Raw genomic sequence first — 21,478 nt, 5'->3', positions numbered from 1 at the left:
TTAATTCTTATAAAAACCTAGAAGATATTTTCATATTTTGAGTTTACCCAAATGCACGTAACAGGTACAAGATGACGTTGATTAAAATATACTTACTCCCTCTTTTCCTCCACTTGTTTTTACACTGATAACAGGTTCTCCTTTGGATTTGTCCATTACTACAGTCCTCTCTGTACCTCGACTTCCTATATGAAGTACAATTAGAAATTTAAGATAAGCAGCACACCCTGAAGCAGTAAAGTATATCTCAACATTTGTATGTAAGCAACTGACCAAAGACAACCAATCTGATATGAAGAGAATAATACCAAGTTATTCCATTATTAATGTACCTGACTTCGTAGCTCTAGCTCGATCAGATCCAGGTTTCTGTTCATCTTTATCCTTCTCGTCACTTCCATCATCTTTTCTAGTATCATCTTTTTTGTCCATTTTATCGTCTCTTTTTATGTTGGTAGATCTAGGAATAGTAGCACAACCCCCCAACACACAAAGAATATTTATTAGATATTACTTCATCTTAAGACTGATAATTACTATGTAATTTTTTCTTTTTTCCTCACTTAACTAGCAACATGCCATTTTAAGTAACTTGGGAGATGTCCCAGGGGCACCTCAAATTCACTTTGTCCAAAATTAAGCTTATTATTTGCTTTCCCCCAATTAATCAAGAAGCACTTACTAACAATTTGCCAGGCACCCAATCTCCCATGGTTGAAACTTTGCTCTTCCTTCTACTGCATCTCTCCTTTCTAATCAGTTACCAAATCCAGTTTATGTTACTTCTGCAACACCTCTCCCATCTACCCCATCATTCTCTATTCCCAAAACAATCTTAGTGTAGCACTCTTAACATAAATCAGAGCAAATTCTAATACATTCTTAAAAGGTCTTCATGGTTCCACTCCCTCCCCTTCCAAGGAAGCCAGGATGTCATTTCCAGACTAATCTTCCTTATGCATCTGTGTAGACAAGTCACTGCTCAAAAGTCTTTAATGGCTTCTCACTGTCTAATGAATAAAACAAAATCTTAGGCACTTAAGTGCCTCACCTATCTGATATCACCTCCCACTTTTTCAGGGCGATCCTGTATCACTACTCTGCACTCTCTATACTCCCAGCCCAACTGGCCACGTCTGCTGAATGAATTTTTCCAGCACTTTCTCTCTGCTGTGCTCATAATGCTCTGTACACCAAGCAGCCTTCACATTCATCTTCTTGAGAGGTGGTGTGCTGTAATGGAGAGTACTTTGGACTTGGAATCAGGAGTGACTTGAAATCTAATTTTGCTAGATAATCTACAGCATAGCCTTTGACTATGGATGTACTCTAAGGCTGTCTGACTTCATCAATGCCTGTGGATTTAATCATCTCTACACGGCTGATTCCCAGATCTACGTATCCAGCCTGAGTCTCTGTGCTGAGCTCTAAATCTGTATCTCCTACTAGTGGACATTTTAAAAGGATGTCCTTTAGGCACCTTAAACCCAGCAATACCACTATCTTCTCCTCCAAAGCTACTCTTCTCTTCTAGATTTCCCTATTTCTACTGAGTTCCCCAGGTTTACAACCTTGGAGTCATCCTTAAATCCTTTCTCTCCCTCACCCATATAGCTTACCTAGTTGCCAAGTCTGATCCACTCTACCTCTCCATCTCCACATTTGTTCCCTTCTCTCCAGTCACACAGGCACCACCTTAGATCAGATATTCATCATCTCTACAGATAATTAGTCCAGAACTCAACCCTTTCAAGACTTCCCTTTTTATGGATTTAAAGCCCTTCAACCTGGCTTCAATTTAGTTTTATTATTCCCCTTTGCAGACACTGGAGTTCAAACTCATCTTTTTATTGTTTCTCACATATGATATTCTAAATTCCATCTCCCAGCTTTTCCTGACTGTCCCTAATGCATGGAATGCACTCCCTATTCCATTCTGCTTAAGAGAAATCTCCATTTTTTTTCTTTCAAAGCTCAGCTCAAGTGCCATCTTCTACAAGAAGGCTTTCCTGAGCTAAGGCAGACTATTTTGCCTCTCTAATTCAGTTTCCTCATTTGTAAAATATGGATCCAAAAAAAATAAAAAGTAGGTAAAGTGCTTTATAAATTTAAGGTAATCTATAAAATATCAGTAATTATTGTTATTTACCTAACCCTTAAGACCTAATTCAAATGCAACTTCCTCACTATGACTTCCCTATTACATCTCAGATAGCTGTATTTTTTACCTCTCTTGTATGTGTGTGAATTGTTTTGGATTATTGTATTAGAGCAGCAGAAGTTAGGGACCAAGATTCATCAAAAGGATTTAGTAAATCAATTATATATTCAGTTTTAAAAAGACAAATACCTGTCACTATTAGTTGATTTCTCTCTCTTTCCATCACTTTCTCTTTTGTCTGAAGTTTTCTTCCCAGCAGGTTCATTTTTTGTCTGAAATGATATTAAAAAAAAAAAACAAAAAAACTCAAACTACAGAAGCAAAACAGGGTTACATGAACTAATTTCTTATAAGTAATTGGTCATACCACCACAAAGGGAGATTTAGAACTTACTTTTTCTACTGAGATCATTTTCCCATGAAGCTCTGTCTTGTGAAGATGGTTAATACATTTTGTTGCTTCCTCAGATGTGGACATTGTGACAAAACCATAACATCGAGCCCCAGGACTTCGAGCATTAGTGACCACCTTGGCACCAACAACCTTTAGGAAAGGAATACACACTTGGTATCACTATATATATCATGTCAGCTGCAAACTATCACTTACGAGGAAAGGAAGCGTTAATACCAGCAAGAAGAAAATATTACAGACTGGATGATCCAGCACTCATGTCAACAGCTAGATATACCACCAACCCTATGATCTTCCACCCTTTCTTCAAATAGGGTAATTGCTTACCAACTTTTATTGTGTTACTACTGGCGGAAGATGGAAAAAAGACTAGACTAAAATTGCTATTAAATGAAAGAGGATGGGTACCACAGCAGGTGAGGGCACAGACAACATATACTTTATTGCTTTTGTTATCTGTACAGAAGTCACTTACTTTTTCTATTCTACTGCAACATTCCTAAATATTCTTAATTTCATTAAAATAGGTTCCTTCTACTAAAGCAGGACTAAAACCCCTCTTGACCCTATTAGACAGTCTCAATGGTTGCTAAAACAAATAAAAAACCCAATCATTGAGTGGACAAATTTCCAAGCAATGAACTTTGATACTAGTCTGGCCATTAGACACGAGGTGATTAAGTGTATTTGGGTCTGTAATATGAAACCTTTAAAGCTTGGCAGGACCCACAAAACATGTGTTCTATGGATGTCACCTTTGAGAACCCATCTCCAGACCACGATGAGGTGTCAAGAGTGGCATTTTAGTGGAGGCTTTACCACTAATCATAAATGCCTATTATTGAGGAACAGGATTAATCTCTTCCAAAATTAGAGTTGGTGTGGTAAGATAGAAAAGAATACTGTATTGGGAGTCCAAGTGAATGCTGCCACAAATTCTTTTTCGCAATTGTAAGCCAATTACTATGTTACACAAAGAGTAGACAATCATATATAAGCATCAATGTGTGATTCTGAATATACATGCAGTTTACCGCTGCAATGAAATAACATGAATTTTCATTGTACTACAAAATAGGAGTAAAATTCACAAAAATATTTACACACTCAAGTCAATATTTTAAGTCTCGCGCCCCGCCCCCCATTTTTGGGCTACTGGTAATGGCGAATTTTCCCTGATAGAATCTACTATTTAGTCATTAGTATAAATTAGAGAAGTTCAAAATGTTTTAGGACACTTTGCTTAAGTTTTCAATTTTCCAAAGTTTTACTTTCTTTTACTAAATTAAAACAGAACAATCCAATAAACATATAAATATGAAAGAAGTGATTAACATAGCCAAACTTATATACTCAACAAGGACTGCCTTTTAAAAATCTTGGGGAGGTTTTCTATATGCAAGTTCCAATAACAGTCTCATCACTCAAAATTAGAACTGCTGACAGTGAGAATATATCACCTACAAAGAAAACTATCTCATTACTCTAGGCAAACCTTACTGTGGTCAAAAAATGTTATTACCCAGCTTGATTACACACCCAATTGGATTTAGCTCCAAAAGACTTTTAGCTGTTTTAAAAAAATAAAATATACAAGTGCTCTAAAGATGAAAATTTGCCACCACTGATATTATAACAACATATACACCACAGACCCTCACCCTCTATTTTGAAAAGACTAACACTCATTTTGATGTATAAATTTTGGGATGTTTAACAAAAATTGGCCCAACTTCTTATCATACTCCATACAACCCGGTAAAGCCTTTTAATTCTTACCTTTCCATATTTGCTGAAAAGATTTTTCAAATCTATAGCTCTGGTAGTAGAAGAAAGTCCACTAACCCAAAAGTTTCTACCACAACTGCTAGTGGCATGACCTGGTTTGAAAGAAAGTTTCAGCCAATAATTAGTGTTTGCAAGACTGTAAGTCCCTTAGAAAACTCTGAAAGACTAAAAGCACACAAAAGCACATGTACACACAAAGACATAGAGAGAATTTCTAGAAAATTTTATGGGAGCTGTACGTGATGAAAAGACACAACATTAACAAAATAATATTCTCTCCTTTATCTTGAAGCTATTTCACTCAAATGAACCTATTAACCAGCTATTAGAGCCAATAAAATTATTTTTCAATCAGTGACACTAATGTAGAATAGGTGTAGATAATTCAGAATTATTTGATGCTAGAATATTTTTCAATGTGTAGCATAGTTGGCTCTTCAAAGCCTATCACAATTCCTTCACATACATGCACATCACTGCTATTCAAGTTGAGGAGGGGCCTGAAAATGTATAAAAAAATGAAGCATGGCTTAACAGCCTCCTGCCAACTAAGAGCTACGTTATTTTAACCCTGAAGTAAAGTATGCCTTTACCCCACAGGACTTAAGTAAAAGTTCCAAATTGGCAAATTTTGGCTTGATATAGAGAAACATTTCTAATTTTCTAGATGAATGGGTTGTCCCTGTGGGAGGTGGGCTGCTCAGCACTGGAGGTCTTAAGCAATGGCAAGATAATCACTTGTAGGGTATGAGAGGAGATTCTTGTTCAGATACCAAGTTAAGACTAAAAGACCTCTGAGATTCTAAAACAATACCGACTTGGGTGCAAATCCTGGTTGTACCTATTTCCTTGGGCAAATATTTGACTTCGTGGTGCTTTAATTTCCTAATCTATCAAAGGAAGGAATTAAGCCACATCACCCCTCAAATCTCTTAGGCCTAGATTTTTTTTTGTATGGCCCCTTCTAGGTCACTTGGAATTTTCTCACCTGTGGTATTCTATGAAATAAATGACATCAAATAGGAAAATTTCTTTCCCAATGAGAACATTACAAATTCATATAACAATGAATTGATTTATTATGGGGTACAAGTAAATTCTATAACCACTACTGAAATTAAAGAGAACATTAAGTGATTGTTACATCTCACAATCTGACACTGTACCTTTTTCATCTTTGGAGACTCTTTTGGTATCTGAGTCCTCTTCAATACAGCTAGAGACAAAAGTTAATGTTATATAAGCATGGAAAAAAACATACAGAAAACTAACTAAAAAAGGATATCATATGTGCTAAAGTTGCATACCTACCAGAAATTTAGTTTCGAAATAAAAGAAAGATACCTGGCAAACTTGCATTGGAAATCTGACCCAAGAACTAAGATGTCAGACTCTTAGGAGTTAATTAATTGTTGGACTAAAGCTAACTAGGAAAGATTATAGAAAACAACCATAGTAGGTTGAGAAAGGAAAAAAAAATTATAAAATGTTTTAAAACACACAAAGAAACCAATCAGATTTTCTATAAATAAGTTACAATTTCATCAGTCTGGCTGGCCAATTGAAGAAAACAGCTTATGTGTGTCATTAAATGACCAATGAAAAAAAGATAGCATCTGGTCTAGAACTGAGAAAAAACAAACCTCATTTTCTGATCACCGTCCTCATTGGTAGAGGACTCTTTAGTAGCAGATGAATCTTCATTATTAGCTTCATCTTCATTTTTCTTAACGTCTTCTTTGCTATCTTTGGTTTCAGGGCTTGAGGCTTTCTCTGGCATTTCCTGGGCTTCCTCGCTAGAAGCTTCTGCATTTTCTGATGCTCTGCTACTCTGATCATTTAGGTTCTCTACCACTACAGTGTCAGAGTCCATTTTCTCTTCATCTACTTTCTGCTCGCTTTTCTCCCTTTTCACTATATCTAAGTGCTTTTCTGCCTTCCTGGCAATTGCTTGTGTTGACTCGTTGTCCAAATCTAATGCATCCTCCTCTGGATGAGCGGTGACAAAATTGTCCTCTTCCTCTGCAAGCTTTTTGTTTGGCCCCACGCTACTTGCATCCTGTGAAAATGGCTGCTCCAGGTCGGAACCTTCTTCTTTTAGTGGGTCAGACTTACAAGTTTCCCCCAAAATGTCGAGTATTTTCTCATTTTCTACGGATTTAACAGGAATAGAATGGCACAAGGTTTAATTACCAGGGAAATAAAGCAATCACAAATGCGGAACTGGCACGGCTGCCACACTAACATGAAGAGAACTGCTAGCTACACAGAGATTGGAAAACCCTGATGTACACAAACTTATACTGTTTAAAACTAACTGCATTCCAACAGTCTAGTATATTAAGAAAGTGTCAACCTAGATGGAAGTGAAAAGGATCCCAGAGATTTAACCCCTAAAAACCTTCTGGCTGATTCTTGACAGTCTTCATTATGTTGCTGTTTACATACGGCTCTTCAAAATTTAGCTTCCAAGTCCAACGTGTATAACTGAATGTACCATCATTCACTGACAGCTCAATTTCGAAATTTCTTTTGAATTTCTTTTAATAGAACAGTCCAATATGAAAACCAGAAACTCTTCCAACGGTGCAGGAGTATTATTTGCAGTCCAGAAAGTGAACAGTATTTGTTTTGACATTTCATGAAGAAAATCTTTCCTCTTCTGGAATCCAGTTACTTCTTAGTATTTTAAATTTAGTTCCCCACAACAGCTTTAAATTGCCTGAACTGCTTTAATCAAAACTATCAAATAAAGATATTGCACAATATCACAAGATCTGTTTTGGTGTGCAAAACCTTTTAAGAGTAAGGCAAACTCTTTGTATTCATCTAATTAGTATTTATTAAAGTGAATGGGATGATCCATCTCCCAGACATTGTAACATAGAATGAGAAATACTCCACTTTCACAGATCTGGTGATATGACTGGGTTTCCAATCTCTATGATCCTGGTATGATTGGGATTGTCCACCATCAGAACAATGAATACCATAGTAAGGTAATTACTAGGAAATAATAATATTGAAAATAATAATTAAGGATTTAAAATGTGAGTAGGTGGAAAATTGAAACGGTTTCAAACCCTCGCTTCTGGTTTCTGATTTAACAGTACCTGGCTCCAAGGATGGATCTTCAATCTCCTGTAACACAAAAAAGAGAAGAAAAGACATTGCCGAACGAATGAAACCTACTGCAGTATTTTAAAAATACTAAACAAGAGTGGAAAAACTATAATCTTGGAAAATGCAAATTATTAAGTAAAAATGTTTTAAAAGATATTGGTCCAGGTAAACTATTTACCTGGGGACAGAAACCTCTAAAGCAAGCAATCTCCCTTCTGCACCTTATTCTCCCAAATTTTGGAATACTATTAATAAGTAGGAGATGTGGGCCTTCAACAACAGTTCATTATTAATAGACTTAAAGAGTAGAATCTGCACATTTAAGATAGTCTTTTCTTTAGTCATTGGTTTTCAGGCACCAATAATATATTTCTGAAACCATGGTCAACTTTTGATAACTCAGATGGAGGTGGATCAGAAATGCAGACAATTCAATATGAAGAGTATTTGAAAATCATTTCTACATGCCGTAAGAATGTGATTTTGTACTTACATTTGAGAACTGGCATGTCTGGTGATCTGGGAATTCATATCCAACAAAATAACAAAGTCCTACTATGAAGACCCAAAGGTGAGCTAGGAATCTCTTAGGCTTTCCTGCTTTACAATGTTGTAGAAAGATGACTGAATTTGAAATCAGAAGATCTGGGTTTGAATTCTAGTTCTTGTTTCTATCTGCAGAATTGTGGGGCAATTCATTTTGATTCTTTGGACCTCATTTTCCTCATCTAGAAAATGAGACAGCTAGACTAGCTGATGTCTAAATCCCTTTCCATTTCTAAATGAATCTTATGATTCCTGTGAAGCTCCTCTTTCACAAAGTGCCAGCCTAAGTTAAGGTGCAACTTAAACAGCCTCAAGAAGGGGCAAAAAGTGGGTACATCTTTGAATTTCAAAGTGTTATCCTTTTGAAACAGACACAAGTACCATGCAACATCAGGGTAAAAGAAGTCCCTCAGGTCCATAAACAGCAATTATGTAGTAGATGCTGTTAGTACACTTGAAATAAGATGTGCATAGATAAGCTGTAATGCAGGCATGAGCACAAATAAGCGACCTAACGTTACATTTGTCTGTTTTACATTATAATTAAAAAACTGACATCATAAGGCCTTAAGAGTTAGAAAGAACCTCCGAAGCCATCTAATCAAGCTGCAAACCAACCAATGAATCTTATTTGGGGTTCTGGAAGATGTTTTAAAATCACATTTGGTTAGCTATTACACTGATCATAAAATCTACATAATTTAAAATGATGAAAATACCCTGTAAAAGTCAGTTGAAACTCCCTGCTCAGCTTCTCCCTTGCCCCCCAAACTTCAAACTAAGAACAGAGTGCATCTTCTAGGACACAAAACCAAATTTAAATAAAACAAGGAAGCAGGAGCCAGTTCATTGCTTCTTTGGGGGCAGATACTTTGGTTCAATTTGGGAATAAAAATATAAAACAAGATCTGCAAGAGCTGACTATACTTTAAGTGTTTCTATAAAAATGGCTCACTGAAAAGTGTTTTGCAGATAAGTGTTTAATAAATGCTTGTTGAATTGGACTCATCCAATAGCCAAAAAGCAAGGCTTAACCTAAGATAAATTTACTCTCATAGTTTAAATTTATATAGGCTACTAGCCATAAATAAAATTCAAGATATACATTCAAAACAATCCACAGAAGAAAATGAGGCTATGTGTGCAAAGTGGAAACATCTGGTACCATTTCTTTTCATTTTTCACACAACCCAGACAAATTGGTGAGCATAACAGTTTCTTGTACATCTTCGTACAATAATAGAAGCACCTCTCATCAGACCACTGATTCTCTTTATGTAGCACAGGCCTCCATCATCCATGGAAACAACCACTTTGGAGAATAGACCTGCCATCTGTGATGATAACCACTGACAACACCAGCATTGAGAGGTAAAACATACCACCATCTGTCTTTTTGGTGAACCCTGAGACTTATGTGCTATTAGAATGTGAGCTCCCTGAGTACAGGGACTGTCTTTATTTTTCTATTTTTATTTCTAGCACCATGCTCACACATGGCAAATATTTAATAAATGCTTTTTCATTCATTCATCTTTGTACAGGATGCATCTGTGCCTTTTAAAAAGGCACACTAGTGCTACTAAGAGTTCCTCTTTTGCAGCTCTTTCAACACTTGGCCTAGATTACAATTTTATGATTTTCATAGCCCCCACCTCCAGGTCTCAGTCTACCACCTTAATCTCATCCTGACAAAGATGATCCTATTTAAAGGAAAAGTAAAAATTCCTCCTGGCCAGTTAAAAATACCCACTCAGCCCCCCCCCCCCCAATCAAAATATACCAAGAAATAAACTATGTCTCAGAGGAAACATTTTTTTCTATCAGTTACAGGTAGGTCAATATAGCCTTCAGCTAAATAGCAATGAGTTAGAGAATAACCCTTTTCTAACCATTGTATGAGGGGAAGATAGCAGTATTGATGTGGAGAAGCAACAAAGAATGCTTGTTGCATAGTTGGTGTCATAAAACATCTCAATGTCCTGACTTCAAGCAGTTTAAGATTTGTTTTATTTAGATGTAAAGCGTGACATTTTTAACCCAGGATACCTCTATTTCATATTCTTATTCCATTTGACACAATTGCTATTCCAGCTAAATTAACCTACTTGGGCTGGCAGTGTCCATTATTGGCCTCCCTTTCTTTCAAGGATGTCCCCTTGTCCTAGGTCTCACATGCCTGAAACTTCCATGTTCCACACCTAAAGCTTCTTTTATACAGTTTAATTTTCTTCAAGGCTTAGATCAGGTGCCACTGCCCACCTAAGACTTTTCCTGATAATTATTTGATTCCCCAAGTACAATTTTAGGTTCTTGGTAGTTTTTAGGATCCCTGCGCCCCCCCCCCCCCCCCAACAAAAAGCAGCCACAGAACCATTTGAGTATATGTTGTCTTCACAAGAATTTCATCTCCTGAAGGTAGGGATGTTTGTTGTCTGCCTAAGGTTACACGGCAGGTGCTTAATAAATGTTGCATGCAAAAATATTTTGCACAACACAAATTGAACTCACTGCATAGTAACTGTAAAAGTGGACATATTACGATTTTACCTGCACCACAGTGAAGTCAGATGACGAAGTATCTAAATTGTTTACACTCTCCTTGTCTGCCATCTGCAAGATAAGCAAAGAATGCTTTATCATTCATCAAAGGAATAATAAAACTTTGTGTTCAAAGAACCACTTAAAATTCATCTAAAATATATAAAATATATCTCATATGACATTGAACATCTACATTCAAATAAGTGCTACTTTTGCCAAAGAAGACAGTTCAGAAGGCAATACTATTATTCTGACAATCCTAATATTCCTCAAAACACTTATTTTGAACCATTTTATGAGCCATGTAAGAAAATCAGTGTTATTATTTAATGTTCATACTTTTTGGACCCCAAAAGAACACAAATTCATCTTGACCACTTACCTTATTCACCAGGTTGAATAACTTTGGATCTTTTCCTAAAATCAAATCCAACACCCAAGTACAAAGAGACTGGACAAAGTGAAGGCTACTCCAAAGCATAGGACAGGGTCTGAAGGCATTTCCGGAAGAAGAATTCCATTTGGGTAGTGGCAGCACCATTGAAAGAAACCCCAAAAAGCAAATTCTAAAAGCTATAACACTCACTGTAATGTATAACTTGTTTTCAAATTCACACCTTTATACACTAACATATAAAGATGTTTGACTTCCATAGGAAATGCCACATTGCTCTTTTTTTGACAGCCTTCCATTCTATGTGAAAACAGTGTGCCTCACTTTTACGTGGCAGTGGTGTAGTGAAGAAAATCCCAGGTCCTCGTTCCTATTCTGTCACGGCCTTATGAGACTGAGCAAACCATTCAAATTCTCTGGGCATCAGTCTCCTCAGTTGTAAAATGATCAGGATGGACCAGATAACATCTCAAGGTCCTTTCCATCTTTAAAATTTTGTAATTCTACCTCAAGTACTATCAGACTCACATGCTAACATAATAGCCAAGAGACAAGATACATTTTACCAACATTATTTAACCCCCCATTTTATCTGTTTCCAAAATAAAACAAGCTTTGACTGAGTAAAGCTTAAAACATCTAGAATTATGGCCCCTTGCCATAGGGCTATACAAGAAAAACACAATCCTGAACTCTTCTTTTATTTGAGCCTTATGGTGACATGCAGGCATTTGTTTGGCCCAACATGCAAAAATGGTGTTATTTTAAAATCCAATGTTGTATACAAAAGAATAGCACACAACCAGAGAGGCATTCAGCTAAAAGATGTTACTTTTGAACAAGACCACCTTTGGGGGTGTTTTGCACTTATTGTACCAGCGTTCTATTTCATTGGTCATCAAAAACAATTGGATTCCACACATTTAAAAAGATGCATTCCACCAATGATGGTAGTTTTTAGGATTACCAAAATAACGCAGCCACAGAACCATTTTGGTACATTTTTGAGATGTTTCCAAGTTACCTACAGCATGTTCTGTAAGCTGATCTGGAAATTCCTTCATTTCTGCATCAGCATTTTCTTTACTATCAGATAGGGAGTCAAGAATATTATCAGCACTGTAGTCCTCTCCGCAATCTACAGCACTCCCATTATCTATTTCGGCTTCATCTAAGACACTGATATCCATCATGTCAATATCTCGAAAATTATCCAAACTTGTTTCAACATCTTCCTGTAAGAAGAAGAATGGGGGGAAGGGGGGGGAAAAGCATGTGATAGGTATTTGGATTAAAATGCTTAACTACTAATTTGCACCTTCAACCAGAATCTATATACCTGTTCATCTCCAGAGTTTTCCTCCAGTCCATTATCTTCAGCACCCTCTTCTTCTGTTTTTCGTCCTGCTGAAATAAGTTTGTAATGTGAAAAAGTATAATAAAAACTTACCAGAACAAATAATCCTCATTCTTACATACACCAGCTAATCAAAAGCAAAATATTGCTTTTAAAGCTTTAACATTCAAATAAAACAATCACAGAACTCCCTGAATTAAAACAACTGGTACTTATCACATAGGATAGGGTGGTGGCAATGTTGAGATGTGTTAAATGAAAACAAAATTTTTCTTTCTTGGAGGGAAACTGTAAGAATTAAGGGGGAGAGAGGTTTTCCCAATGCCAATGATTCCCCCCAAGAATCCACAAAAAATACTTTTCTATTATTACAAAGGTTATAAAATTGAGTGTAGGTCATCAGGCTAGCCCACAAGTCTATTTAAACCCTTAACATACTTGAAATAGAACTACTGACATATTAGTACTGAGTACTAGAGTCCAGTTACATTATGGGTTACATAATATAGGCTAGACTAAAAATCTAACCAACATCTATTATACTGCTTCTAAGGAGAAGGGGTATTCTAATTTGAAGCTTTACAAATGGGATTCCAGAGCACATGTAAGCGCATGCAGTATAATATAATGAAATTCACACAGAAGTGAGAACTTTCAATATGTTTATGAAGGGCTATATCTGACAAAGTTTTATCACTTTAATACAAATAAATACCAACTCTTCCTAAGACTTCACAATAGAAAAGCCAGCAAACACATAATTATTTCACTTGAGTCTATAGTCTAGCTGATATTTATAATCTCCTTGGCTTTATGTCACTGTCTCAGCAACATTTACAAATAACAAGGCACCTTAAAGTCTTCCTTTAATTCATTTGAAAGGGAGAGAATTCCCTTAATTAGATAAAAGAGGGAATGGATCTGTGATTTCATTAGTATAGGGACCTCCGAGGTAAGGAAACTTCCTTTATATATACAAGTGGGCACGTTAGCTGAAACTTAACAGAATTAAAGAGATGCCTAAAGTACTGAGAGGTTAAGTGACTTGCCCCATGGTAACCAGGCCAATATTCATCAAGCAGTGAAATCTGAACACAGATCCCTTTTAATAAAAAGTGACTAAAATGATATTGGCATTTGTGACTTCAACTGAGTTTATTTTTCAGAATAGATGCCCAGTTAACTCCTGTTACTATCCAAAATGGTGTGGGAACAATATGACTCTCAAAAATTGTTTTGTAGGTTTTATTCATATGTGTACATCTTATTTTCAGGAGTTAGAAACATAATTTAAGATGTGGTTTTATACAAAGTTATAAAAAATAAATATGAATAGAAAGTGAATATGAATAACTGCACTGTAGCCTTAGGTAAGTGTAAGTTTGCTTTTCAAGGCCTTTCATATTACAGTGCTGTCCGCGCTCCACACAATCTGGTTATTAATTCCTCATCTGAAATACTTTTCCCTTCTCTACTTCTCCAGTGCCTACCTGTTTTACATAAAGTGGATAAGCTTCTCAATGTTGATGACTAAGTATTCCATAAAAAAAAATGTTACCTCTGGCTCACATTTCATTATATTAAACATATCCAATACAAGACACTGATTTAATGTAAACTGCTAAACTTTTTAAATGACAGCAAAACTTCACTAAATTTTGTTTTATTAACATGAAATTCATGATTACTCCAAAACACTAAAATGGAATGGTACAACGGCCCATTTTACAAAGATTTGCTATACAAATTAATTTAAATCAGCAGCACCCTAAACACAACTTTGCACACAAAAACAATGGTTTGCTAATTAGAAATCATTCCAATTTATTCATTAGAACAGGTTCCCCATGAATTCAAATCAATATTTGGCTATTTTAGACTGGCTTCTTTACCCAATGGTCAGAATTTTATTATAGTGGTTTATACTCTTGATTTAGATAGAAAAATTAAGTTTAATTAAATTAAGTCTAGTCATTCACTAGAAGTACCCTCATATAAATCAAGAATAGACACTACACATTGAGTAGTTTTCTAGGTGGGCTGGATAATAAGATTAAAAAATTAGTCCCGTTTTGCTAAGGGGGAAGCAACATGTACATAACTAACAATACAGTGATGGGGATAAAGTAGATCCAGAGTACTTTAGGAAAATCTGAGAAAAAGATTCAATTGATTATTTAACTTACCTTCTTGAAGAGATTATAGGTACTGGCAAGGGAGGGATCATGTCTTCTTTCTAACACCCTCAACCCCAGGACAGGGCCTTGGCAGTAACTGGTACTCAATAAATGTTTGTTAAATGAATGAATTTAGTTGGCTCATTCTTGAAATAACTGTAGTTCAAACAGGTCTATGTCCTTACGTAGAGCCAATTCACTGCTATTGAACATCTTACTTATACTACCAGGGAAATAATTTTTTGTTAAGCTAAAGCAATAGGAAGAAGCCAATTAAACCTAAGAGTTATATAAGAGGATATATAAATTCCAAAGGGCACTGGGGCTCACTGGCAGTCCTAGTGAAGAAAATGAATGCAACAGGGAATCATTCTTAACATGTTTGTTTTTTAATACTCCTTTGAGTACCTTTGATACCATGGGAACCAAATGCATTTCAGGGAAGGTGGCAAAACTAAAATGCCTCACTTCAGCACTATATCAGTCTTCTGGTTAGAAAAGCAAGATTCTTACTCAAAAGTAAAACACACTGGAAGAAACAAAAAGGGAGAAGCAAAGCACATTTTGAATTTGGTTCTTAAGGTCAGATTAAGTTTATTTTATGACTTATTTAATACCTTTGCTGGGTCTCTTTGGAGTTGTTTTCTTGCTTCCTTCAGATGTAATTTCAATTTCATCAGGATTACCCCCTTCATCTTCAATTGCCTATTAAAAATACAGAGAACACATTGACCAAAAATGATAGCATGTAAATTTTAAATACAGTTCCTGATTACTTATCTTAAAAGGGAATAGTATCTAATCAAAATAATTTCATTAGCTTTTACTCAACATTTCCATATGAAATCATTTCAAAACACTTGATTTTTTGGATCTTTTTACTTGTAAAATAGGAGAACTAGACTACGAGTCACCTAAAATTCCTGTAGCGCTAAATCTATGAGAAATGCAATGAAGTACTATTAAAATTCAATTTATTATGTACTCAAATTGCATCTGGTCACTATTTTATACTGGAAAGGAAGTGATCTACTTAACAACGTCAAGAGGAGCTGAATGGTCCTTTACACTTCCAAGCTTCTTTTTTTTTGGGGGGGGGGGGGTTGTCCTGTTTCCTAGACAGTAATCTTTTGGCATAAAAAGCTTTTTCTGGACAGTTGAACCTACAAGGAGCGAGAGGAAATGAACATCAATCCACATTTTTCCAATAAAAATGGCACAAAAGAATATGGATAGATAAGACCTATAATCAGCGGTATAGGGAACTCCTGGGTGAGCAAATTTCCCCTACCAGTTTCAGTCAGCACCTTCTTTTCAAGGGAGAGTTGCCGCCTAAGGCACTGTGCAGTTGAATGACAGGGTCAGGAAATGTCAAGAGGCTGGATTCAAATTTGGGTCTGACTCTGAGGCCAGGTCAGTTCCCGCTTGTTGACAGAGACAAACCAAAGCCACTGTCTCTTTCTGGAGTCTTTTACCAGAGACAGGTAAACCATGTTGTAAGGCACATCATAATACACAATCCTTTTACTTAAGGGTTGAGAAAGATGGTTGCTGAGGGCTGTTTCAACTCTCACATTGTGTAACTGGAAAGTAAGGTAAATGTTCAATCTATGGCTGAGACCTGATTTTGTCACCTAAATTTTACTGATGACAGTGAAACCCCATTTCATTATTTTCTTTTTTTATGGGTAAAAATGCAGAGAACTACATTATTTACCATGGAACTACAGTAATCTGTAATTGGCTAGTTTCAGGTCATTCAAAGCTTAACAGAAGGATATACTAGTTTACTGCCCGTGGTACTGGATTTGGAAGTAGGGTTTGTCGAGTGTGTCATAATTTAGAAACTAAGTGAAAATTAATTGCATAACCTTGAGGGCAAAGACTTTTGTTTTGAAGATGAAGTTTGTTACAGTGGGAACAGGAGTGAAATCAAGAGTCAGGAATCATCTGGGTTTAAATCCCATCTCTGACATTTACCAATAGTATGACTTAATTTCTCCAAGTTTTTTTTTAATCAGTAAAATGAAAATAATAATGGCAATACTATTTTCCTCATACGGTTATTTTGAGGCTCAAATGAGAGGACATACTGAAGGCATTTACAAATTTTAAAGTGCTACATGGATGTCAGCTATTATTATTTGCCTTTGGGTCTCCAGTGCCTAGCTCATGCTTAATGCATTGTATACTGATATGAATTGAAAAAAAAAATCAACTTTTCTCAGTGCTAGGTTTACCCTGGAAACACTGTCAAAAGCATCCATATCTCCTCCTGGGAAGCAACCAAGTGAATCAGACCAATAGGCCCAACTTTAAAAAACAAAACATAAATCAGCACCCCTAAGAATTGAATGATGGACCGACTCTAGCTATTGCCTGAGGCAAGATGCGGAACATTCAACTCCACCTCAAAAGCGGTAGTACCCCTGCACCCTCTTTTTTTTTTTCCATGTGAAATAAGGTTACGTAAAGTATATACCTTGAAGGGAAAAAGGAAGTTACAAAAAATCAACTAGATGTTTTGTTTGGAAGATGTGGTCTAATTTGTGTAAAGAGCACAGCATTTCTTGAACTTCTGAAATGAGTTGTCACATAATTTTTATCTTTGTATCTACGCATCTTCCACCTTAGTTGCCCCCTTCAACCTAGAGTAAATTGGATGACTCTAGTTTCTGCTTCTTTATTTTTCAAGTGAGGACAACACTGTCTCACCTTCCTGGGACGGTTCAACCCCACTACTTGTCCCACCATAAACTGTTACCTACAGAAGGCACTTAAGTAGAGATGAGGAAATTATGTCCTAATCTCAAAGTCCAGCCAGCCCTACTGATGATGATGCTGTCCACAAAGTACTTTGTATGTTATCCATGTATATGTTGTATCCCACTGCCCCCAACAGAATTTTACCTTCTAGAAGGCAAGGACTTTTGTTTTTGAATTGCCAATGCCTAGCTGTGTCTGGCACCTAGGTGGCATCTAATGCTTATGGGAATCAATTGAATGGCAAGGGCTCAAAAATGGTTTTTCATTAAATGGCTGAAGGATAGGAGACACTATACAAAAGCTCACAGAAACCATAAAAGGTGTTATTACCGTAATCGTGATGGCGGGAGTACAGATTTACAGGTAGATTTCACCACGCTTCTCTGCTAAAATATCTGCAGTGGCTTCTTATTGTCCCAGCAAAGTTCAAATTCCTCTTCCTGGCACTCAAGTCCCTCTACAATCTGGCTCGGATCTTATCTCAGGTAGTTACTCCTTCCTATGAGCTCTCTGCTCCAGACATACTGGATTACTTTGTCCACAGTACACAAAAACTGGGCTCTCAAACCTCTGGAGACAAGGCAGCACTAAGGTAAGACTAGGGTTTATGTCGTACGTCTACTTACTAGCTGTGTGAACTTAGGAAGCTACTTTACCTCTCTGGGTCTCAATTTCCTCACCTGTAAAATGAGATTCAGTTCAACATTTTATTAAGTGTATCTACCAAGTACTAGCATTGCTAGGATCGAGGAATGCAAAGACCAAATCAGAACAGCCCCTCGCCCTCGACACTCAGCTGTCTAGATTCCACTCTATCAATGATCTTTACTCACACTGTCCTCAAGTCCTAGGACGTCCCTCTCTTCTTAAAACCCAACTCATGTGCTCCACCCCCTCCAGGAACCCGACTTTGATGTCTCTCCCCGCCCCCCATCTTCCCACAGGATTTTGTTTAGCTGTAAGCTAACTGACCCAAGCATTGCCCGCTAGAGCTGCCTCCAAGCCCCCCGCCCCAAATCGATTATAAAAACTCCAAGACGCCGCGGGTCGTCTCGGCACCTATTTCCTTTCTCCCCCAAGGCCTAGCATCAAAGTTCTTGACCATTTTTTGTCTGGCGAAGCCTATGGACTCCTCCCCAGATTTCTTTTAAACGAATCAAGCACACAAAATTACCGAAGGAATTAGGCTGTCCATATCGAGGTGATTCCTTCTCCTCCCCACCCCCCGCCACCTCCAAGTTCCACTGAACCCCTGAAATCCGCCCACGGGGCCCAGCTCTTACTGCGGCGCCCCCTGGCAAGTCTCGGGACATACGAGGCGGGGGAGGGGCGGGGCGCGCGGAGCTCAGCGGCCGGGGGTGGGGACAACGAGGAGGGCGCTATGGCGGGGGAGCTGGAGGGCCCGCCCAGCCCCCAGCGCGCGTGCGCGGCGAGGCCCGCGGCTATAGCGACCCGTCCACTTTCTCAACCCCCCCCCTCCCCCATCCATTCTCCCGACCCTCACACACGACTAGGCCCTAGGAGGCTCCACCTTCTTGAGTCGGTCCATCAAGACGCTCTTGTTGCCGCCGCTATCCAGGTTCCGCTTCTTCAGCTCGGCCCGGAGGTCAATCACCCGCAGGTCGCTTAACCGCCGGGTCCCGGTCTCTGAGGAGGCAGAGCTGAGCCCTGCAGTGACAGAACTGGAATCGCCTGCGCCTGACAAAATCTCCGCCATCCCGAAGGGCCCTACCTCCGCTGCCCAACTCGCACGATTCGGGCGACTGCCACAGCTAGGAACACAAAATGGCGCCGCCTGCGAGGGAGCGGCACCAGCCTCCCCCACCCGTGGCGTCACTGCGCGCGCGCCGAGAAGGTGGTTCTTTTCGGGAGGCTCCCCCCCTCCTCCTCCAGGCGCATGCGCCAGGCCCCTCTTTAACCAGGAAGGAGCTTCACTGTTCAGATGCGCAGGCGCTCAAAACCCAAGCAAACTCCCGCCCTCAACTAGTAGAGCACATGCGTAGCACAAGTTGGGGTGGGAGAGGCCCTGGATACAAATGTGTATCACGTGGGTGATTGCGTGCGGTCCTACCGCACGCATGTGCAAACTCCCTCCCAGTGGGGGCTTAAAAAAAAAAAAAAAAGCCAAGTCGGTTGGCGCGCATGCGTAACCGGAAAGGAGGCAGGCTAGTGCGTTTTCCTCGCAAACGGCGCCATTTTGTGTTCGGAACTGCCGCAGCGTCTGCTGTGTGTGAGGTGGGCAGCGAAGACAGGGCACCCAGCATGGCAGAAGCTCTGTCAGGGGCGGGCGATTCGGGATCTGGCTCGGCGGGTCTCGGCTCCGCCTCTTCGGAAACCGGGACCCGGCGGCTAAGCGATCTGCGAGTGATCGACCTCCGGGCCGAGCTTAGGAAGCGGAACCTGGACACCGGCGGCAACAAGAGTGTCCTGATGGACCGACTCAAGAAGGTGAGGGACCGGGGCACATCCGGGGCCCCGGCGCTCGGCTTGGAGGGGGCAGGTGGAGACGAGAGGCCGGTGCGTGAGCTTGTCGCCGCGCAGGCGTATTTGAGGCTGGGGTAAGGCGGGTGCGCGCCCATTGCTCGGGTCTTGGTACTGTCCTGCTTCGCGGCGCGCGCCCCCCACCCGGCAGCCCTGGTCAACTTGCTCACCCCACCCCGCCAGGGAAAAAAAAAAAACCTTGGGAAGGAACGCGCTGGAACGGGCCTGGGTTACTGGGGATCCGATGTGCAGGGAAGTTGGTGTCCGGGTGGTAGGGAGAGAACTAGAGAGAAAGTACTTCGTGTCCTAGGGCTCTGGCAGCTGTCCATTCTCCGGCCGCCTCGGAGCGCTGTTATTCTGTACCGAGTCACGACCGTTTGCCCCGATCAGTGCCCTTCTCTCACTCGGTACAAAGTTCAAACAACCTGTTGGTTTCCGGTAAACTTTTTAAAAATTGGTAAATAGATGCAGTACATTTGAGCGAATGGCCCAAGTTCTGGTCCAGCAACGCTTCGAATGAATGAATATAAGCCATTTCGGGAAGTGATAGTGAAGTTTACCTGACTCCGGGCTTCTTGCCCTGCCATACCAGCAGCACAAGAGCGAGGGAACTGAATGTTTATTACAGCGAAAGTTTATCGCTAATAAAGTACATAGTGTCATGCACCTAATCAGCTCTCGTGAAACTAATGTCTTGATAGGCTATTGAGGAAGAAGGGGGCGATCCTGATGAACTTGACATTGCATCAGAAGCTACTAGCAAGAAAATTCCAAAGAAGTGTATCAAAGGTATGTGTGCGAATGCAGGATAGAGGTTTTGGCGGGTTGGAGAAGGCAGAGAACACCTTTTCTGTTTTCATTTTGCCTGTATTTTTTTCTCAGATAAATGTAGTTTTGATTTTATGTTTTTAAAAAGAGAGCCTAGATTAGCATTTTGTTGAATTAGGCAGAGAGCCAAGCAGGTGCTTTCAAATGCCCACAGGCTTATAGCATTACTAGTGTACTTAATTCCAGTTTTCTTTAATAATTACACTCTTGATAATGGTAATAACGGTTTTCATTTTCATGTGGCTTTTAAATAAAAAAATTAAGTACTTTGACTTATATTATCTCGTTTGATCTTCACCATATCTTTAAGATAGTTGGGGAAAGTGGAATTTATATTGCCTAATTTTCAAATGAGGAAACTCAGAGGTCAGTCTTCTGTTCTAGGAAAAGACACATTTTAGTCAGCCACTAGCATGTCAGTGTGAATAAACGGTGCTTTGAAAATAGCATATCTATAAGAACACTTAACCAAATACTTTTGATCACCAAAAAATACTGTTCACGTTCCTTTTCTTTCCCAAATTTTGATCCATTTTAGGGCTGATGAGGAGAGCAGGCTAGCATATTGTTATTTTCATATGGGTACTTATGTTCCATTGTGTACAATCTTAAGTTTTCTTATCAGAGAGGTATTATGTAACTATATCCTACTATCTTGGCTTTACATGGTAACATTTTTAACACAGGTGGTACTGTTTTTTCTTCCTTTGATATATACTTCTTAGTATTTTTTTATTCTGAACTTAAATATTAAAAAAATAATGTTAATATATAGATGGAAGAACATAAGAGGATTCTATATGAAACAATCTCCATACTGGTTCAAAAAACCCAAAATACCTTGTTATTTTCAAAACTGTTCTCTTTGTGCTTCCTTCTAAACATTTTTCTGTTTCTG

General features: G+C 38.8%; 2 protein-coding genes across 11 annotated transcripts in view; one reads left to right on the top strand and one right to left on the bottom strand.

The window, feature by feature from the left end:
- The window catches only part of LOC118834437 (scaffold attachment factor B1-like), a 46,862-nt gene extending 27,706 nt beyond the window's left edge, over nucleotides 1-19,156 (bottom strand). For 3 of the 7 annotated variants that reach the window (XM_036741888.1, XM_036741886.1, XM_036741889.1), the window contains exons 1-13: nucleotides 18,803-19,156; nucleotides 15,123-15,210; nucleotides 12,311-12,378; nucleotides 12,000-12,206; nucleotides 10,584-10,646; nucleotides 7,478-7,505; nucleotides 6,008-6,515; nucleotides 5,531-5,580; nucleotides 4,356-4,456; nucleotides 2,556-2,705; nucleotides 2,351-2,433; nucleotides 333-460; nucleotides 97-185 (exon numbers count right to left, since the gene is read on the bottom strand). In XM_036741888.1, the coding sequence (XP_036597783.1) occupies nucleotides 97-185; nucleotides 333-460; nucleotides 2,351-2,433; nucleotides 2,556-2,705; nucleotides 4,356-4,456; nucleotides 5,531-5,580; nucleotides 6,008-6,515; nucleotides 7,478-7,505; nucleotides 10,584-10,646; nucleotides 12,000-12,206; nucleotides 12,311-12,378; nucleotides 15,123-15,210; nucleotides 18,803-18,988 (1,749 nt within the window). In that variant the 5' untranslated portion in view covers nucleotides 18,989-19,156. The remainder of the gene's footprint in view (nucleotides 1-96; nucleotides 186-332; nucleotides 461-2,350; nucleotides 2,434-2,555; nucleotides 2,706-4,355; nucleotides 4,457-5,530; nucleotides 5,581-6,007; nucleotides 6,516-7,477; nucleotides 7,506-10,583; nucleotides 10,647-11,999; nucleotides 12,207-12,310; nucleotides 12,379-15,122; nucleotides 15,211-18,802) is intronic. The other 4 variants (XM_036741890.1, XM_036741887.1, XM_036741891.1 and 1 more) reach the window with 4 other exon arrangements.
- A 284-nt stretch (nucleotides 19,157-19,440) lies between these two features.
- SAFB2 (scaffold attachment factor B2) overlaps nucleotides 19,441-21,478 on the top strand; it is a 34,763-nt gene continuing 32,725 nt past the window's right edge. Inside the window, exons 1-2 of one of the 4 annotated variants that reach the window (XM_036752669.1) lie at nucleotides 19,441-19,719; nucleotides 20,454-20,541. In XM_036752669.1, the coding sequence (XP_036608564.1) occupies nucleotides 19,534-19,719; nucleotides 20,454-20,541 (274 nt within the window). In that variant the 5' untranslated portion in view covers nucleotides 19,441-19,533. The remainder of the gene's footprint in view (nucleotides 19,720-20,453; nucleotides 20,542-21,478) is intronic. The other 3 variants (XM_036752686.1, XM_036752676.1, XM_036752695.1) reach the window with 3 other exon arrangements.

This window comes from Trichosurus vulpecula, chromosome 1, assembly GCF_011100635.1.
Source record: "Trichosurus vulpecula isolate mTriVul1 chromosome 1, mTriVul1.pri, whole genome shotgun sequence".
Taxonomy (NCBI): domain Eukaryota; kingdom Metazoa; phylum Chordata; class Mammalia; order Diprotodontia; family Phalangeridae; genus Trichosurus; species Trichosurus vulpecula.
Note: the sequence above shows the minus strand (reverse complement) of the source record. Positions and strands in the feature narration are given on the sequence as shown.